Source organism: Mobula birostris, chromosome 12 (assembly GCF_030028105.1).
Source record: "Mobula birostris isolate sMobBir1 chromosome 12, sMobBir1.hap1, whole genome shotgun sequence".
Taxonomy (NCBI): domain Eukaryota; kingdom Metazoa; phylum Chordata; class Chondrichthyes; order Myliobatiformes; family Myliobatidae; genus Mobula; species Mobula birostris.
In genome coordinates, this window is record NC_092381.1 from 86,035,570 (window position 1) to 86,040,954 (window position 5,385).

The 5,385-nt window shown below is 41.0% G+C and overlaps 1 protein-coding gene across 1 annotated transcript; it reads left to right on the plus strand.

Moving 5' to 3' along the window:
- Positions 1–416: 416 nt before the first annotated feature.
- LOC140206239 (putative C->U-editing enzyme APOBEC-4) lies at positions 417–1,529 on the plus strand. Its single transcript, XM_072274557.1, has one exon. The coding sequence runs from the start codon at positions 417–419 to the stop codon at positions 1,527–1,529; it is 1,113 nt and encodes a 370-aa protein (XP_072130658.1).
- The last annotated feature ends 3,856 nt before the right edge of the window (positions 1,530–5,385 follow it).

Below are 5,385 nucleotides of genomic sequence, written 5' to 3' on the forward strand. Positions count from 1 at the left end.
GCAGTGACTATTTACTGAGTAGGGCTGCAGGATTTTGTTCCAGTTCAGAATTTTAAACAGCTGGCTTCTGCTTGCAGAGCACAATCCTCACAAAGGACACAAAATTTTAAACAAGACTATATTACAGCCCAGATCATGTTGTTATTGAAGCAGAAAGTGCAAAGTCTTGATGTTAGGTGGTCAGTTGGCGAGTATGATCAATGATACCGTTGGATAGAATACCTACAGTAGACTTAATAACACTTTCCAGATATTGATACTTTTTCTGCATACTCACCATTTTCTGTATTTGTATTTCAGAATTCCATTATATTCTTTTTACACCACCATGTGCACCATTTTAAACTATTGTTAAAAGAAGGTGTGGCATATGGCAAAGAATTCCTTTCCGATGGAAATAAGGTGAACCATCCACCATGGCTTCGACTCATGAGGAATATACTGCTCCTCAGGGAACGCTGGTGAAGCCCTACTACTGGCTTCACTTCACTGAAAACTGTTTGAAGTGCCCATATCACATCAAAACAGGAGAAGAAGCACGTGTGTCATACATGGAATTCTATGAATCATTTGGATTTCCTTATGCTCAGCCACAGGGTGGGAGTCATCTGCTTTTTTATGAACTGAAGTTATCATCAGGTACCTTAGTGCAAAAAGGACAAGTATCCAGTTGTACTTTACACCAGCTGCATCCAGAATCAATGTTCTTCGATACCGATGGTTATCTGGATGCACTCATGTATTCATATGAAAACATTGCTTATATTACCATATATTCTAATTACACCCCATGCAATGAAAGAGCCCAATATTGCATAAGCAAAATGTATGATTTTTTAATAAATTATCCAAGCACGAGATTAGACATCTATTTTTCTGCACTTTATCATACTGACGATTCCAACATTGAATCAGGATGGAACAAGAAAGCTCTCCATTACTTAGCAGCATTCTGGCCTAGGGTAACCATCAACCCAATCAGTAATTGGACATGGCTGAATATTCTTCACCGATTTGTGAATGGGGTGCCTTGGACAGTACTTTATAAACCAGTTTTACCCGAGAGAGCCCATGCTGATCTCATCAATGCCCATCAGATTGCTACCATCACTGGTGTGAACCCTTCCTACATTGATATCATACCTCAGAAACCAGTTCAGGTCACACCACGTATGCAGCAACATTTTAATCCAGAAGGCGTGAACGTATACAAGTCTTCACAAACATCACTTCCCACTATAAACAAAATGCCATTAATGGCTCAGTATCAGCCTTATATGAATCTTCCAAACCTACCAGCATTTCACTGGTCAATGTACCCTGTGCAACCACAGAAGACCAAGCCAAAAAATGTAGTGAGACACCTGAACATGCCCAACAAAGAGTGGGAGAAACCTACAACCCCATCACCTCACAACGTGCAAGTAACTGAAGTAGTGGAAATACTTGAAGCTCCTGCAACAAAGAAGTCAGGCAATTCAAACAGACGGGGGAAGAGCAGCAAAAGGACTAAATCTACGAGGAAATAGCAGACTTACATATATAAGAAACAAAACTGTTTGAACTGCAGAATCAGTGCCCTAGCACCGTGGTAGATGTCAGTTCAGGGCACATTTGTATAGTACTTGGAGAATCTGGCACATGAATGCTACAAATCATGCCAATGCACCCAATGTTTGCATGACCAGATTAATATTATGTTGTAATTCAATTTCAAGTTCAACTGATGGGCAAATTCGTACTTTTTTACATGTGCACTTTGTTACTGCATCCCAAGAACTTGCAAGCAAATTTCAACTGATTTGGGAATGGATTAATGACAATTCAAAAATTATGGCTACAGCTGTTGCACAAAGAGGGACCAGGCCGCCACTCAGGCAAATATATGCCTAATCAAGGGAACTAGAAGTCCTCAGGTAGGAATGGAGACAAAGTAATAGGTAAGAGATTACTTGGTGATCAAGCCCACATTTCTGTTGGAGATTGATAATAGCATTAATGCTTGGCAGAAACACCTTGCAGGCCACTTAAGTGGCAGAGATTTTGTTGGCTTCAGCTTGATGAGCAACAGCAGACACAAATATTCTCTATTTATCTTTCTTTCACGCAAGTGAAACAAAAGCTTTTTCCAGTGTCTTTCACAATGCCCCTTCAATTCCAAGAGACATGTTTTGTTGATACTGTATGTGCATTCAGTTGACAGCCATAACACAAGTGTGTAAACATTACAATATGCTTCAGCAAAGGTGGCTGAGTAAATCTACTGAACTGGCATCAGTGCAGGAGGCTCTGTATTCATGATAAACTGGAGATTTATTTTTGGTATAAATAAAAAAAAAATCAGTGCAGGTGTTAAACTCATTGGTACCCAAAAAAAAAAGAGGGGAAGGAGGTGTTACACTCACTCCTAATTGGCTGCAGTATCATCAAGATGCCAGGCATTATGATAAATTAATTTGCAGAAACTCAGAGGTCCTTATAGATTGTAAAGGAACTAGGGGTGTACAAATCAGTCAGAATGGAATGCGATTTTATGTTTTTAAGCTATTGTTAAAACCATTCAAATGGGAGAAAATGGCACCAGCAAACCATGCTACCACAGGTGACACCCTCATGCTGGTCCACGAAACTGCTTTGTTCATGTCTTTTCATTCTGGTACTGTTGGGGCCTGTGATCTACAGTTTAATGGGTTGTTTTCAGGCTGATTGAGCGATCCCGCACTTTGCTGTCTCTGAGAGGGATCTGGGAGGCGAGCAGCCTCAAAGGCCAAAAAGCCCAAGATTGACTCCATTTCTCACTGATTAAAGCGTCGAGGAGGATTGAAAATATCAAGGCGAGTGTCAAGCACCAACTACCAGTTCCTTGCTCGCTGCAGCCGAACAAGGTGGCTGCGTGTGAAGGTCTCTCTCCTTCCCCCTCTCGCTCGAAGCTCCTGAAGGAAGGTCCCTGCATTCGGATTGTGACGAAAAACCAAGTTATCAGAAGATTGATGCTGATGAGAGGGTTAAGAGAGACAAAGGGAGAAGCGTTCAAAATGTTAATGAGAGAAGAGAGAGATTAACAAAAAGAGACACAGTTCTGAATATTGACAGACCGGTTGCTTTGAACCTGAACTGTTTGAAGTTTGATGGACAGGCAATACCCCAGCAGGGGGATAAAAGGAACAGGTTCGCTAAGGCAAGACAGGCACCACGAGATCACGAGATAACGAGACCCTGGAAGTGCGGTGTGCCCCCCCACAAGTTGGTGGGAGTTTGGAGGTCTGATCGCGGGACCGCCCATAGACGCACAGGGTGAAAAGGTACGATCGGCGGGAACCTGGTGTGTGCGTCCACCCTTGCTTGGGTGCCGGGTTCACCGCGGAAGAACGATCGTATCCGGAACGGAGGGGTCACAGTCGGTGACCTCCGAAGACAGTAAAAGGGCTCGCCCGAAAGCTAACTGCGGGGGACATCAAAGGTCTGTTAAATTGAGATTTGCAGTCGCTCTCTCTCTCCCTCCAACAGCACAACAGTGATTACTGCGAACTGTACTCAGCTGAACTGAACTTTGCGTCACTTGAGACTGATCATTTTACCCCTAGACTGCGATAGAGCTTGATTGATCCTATTATCCTAGTTCTGTGTACATGTGTGTTTATCATTGCTAACCTGTTGCATTTATATCCTTACGATTAGAGTACTGTGTTACTTATTTCTTTAATAAAACTTTCTTAGTTCCAGTAATCCAGACTCCAACTAAGTGGTCCATTTCTGCTGGTTTGGCAACCCAGTTAAGGGGTACGTAACAGGATGATCTATCGCTCCCTTGATGCTATCAGAGTAAGATTTAATAGAAGCATTTTGTAGATTGGACTGCAACTCACATTGTGTGTTTTTCATGGCTTTGAATTAGGGCTGTCTCCAGATAATGAACACTGAGCTGAACTGAATATGGACTTGAGAATTGTTTTTGTATTTTGTAGTCTGTGTTTTGACTCATTCTTTTTGCTGCCTTTCGCACAATTACATTTCTTGTGTGGGGGGGGGGAAGAAGGTGGTTGACATTTTTCTTAGAATGGCTTCAATGGCTTTCTTCGTTTCATGGCTGTCGGTGGGGAGACAAATCTCAGGGTTGTATACTACATTCACACTTGGATAAATAAATGTACTTTGAATCCTTTAGAAGCCAGTACCCTGTGAAGTAAGTGCTTATCTACTCAAGGGAGGGTCAGAAATGTCTTCATTTACTGCAATTGAGGTAACAATTTTGAATCCAAGGGTATTTTCCAATCAAAAGCATTAACAGGATTAGTTGTGGAAAATTTTAAATGGCATAAGAAGGTTGAATGTGAACACCAGACTTAATTGTATGAGACATCTGAATAAACTAATCCAAATCTGAAATGCATCTGTGCCTGGAGAGAAAGTTATTCAATTAAACTTCTGTCACCCTTTTGTTCCACTCCACAAATTCCTTCACCTCAACAGGGGATAAATCTTCTAAATCACATTAACTCAGCATCTTGCAAATAAGTTGGCAATAGACTAACGGTGCATAGTTTGATAGGTTTAGGGGACTGTATGCAATGCTCCAGATGCAGCCCAACTGGATTGTTAAAGGGGGAATCAAGAGGAGAATGGTAGTAGGCAGATACATTAGAGATTTTCAAAGAGATGTTTAGACAGGCACATGAACGTAAGGAAAATGGAAAAATGTGGACATTGTGTAGTCATAAGGGATTAGTTTAGTTGACCATTTGATTAATTTATTTGGTTCAGCATTACATTATGGGCTGAAGGGCCTGTCACTGTGTCGTACTATTCCATGTTCTATTGACATTTAAATTTTCATTTACACTAGTTTATTTAGCTAGGAGTTTTGATCTTTACAACTGTTGTTAATCTTCTGTTAAACACGTGATGCAAGTTACCCAAAAAGATTCAAAGGACGAAATAGCTTACATACTCATTTTCACAATTCAAAGATGAATCATTTTCTATTGGGAAGGCATCTGAAAAGTCACTGGGAGTACAAAGTGCATCTAAAGTGCAAGTTGTACTTTTCTAGTACAACTGTACAAAGGTAACTGTTCCAGATAGATGCTGAAGAGACAAGGACAGGATTAAAGTGGCGTTGGATACAGAGGTGACCTTCTTGATTGTTTATATAAAAAAATAAACAATGCTCTGAAGAGTTAGGAGCTCCACACAAGTTGCCAAAAACAAAAGGTAAAAAAAAATGGACAGAGAAACAAAGTAGTGTTCAAGGAGTCCAAGCAGTTTCCACCACATTCACCAACTCTGGTCCCTGGTGAAGCCTTGTTGCAGCCCTGTGACACATAGTATTGATGCAGTTTGGCTCAATTGTATGGAAAAGAGATAGTGAATGATTGAAAAGAATAG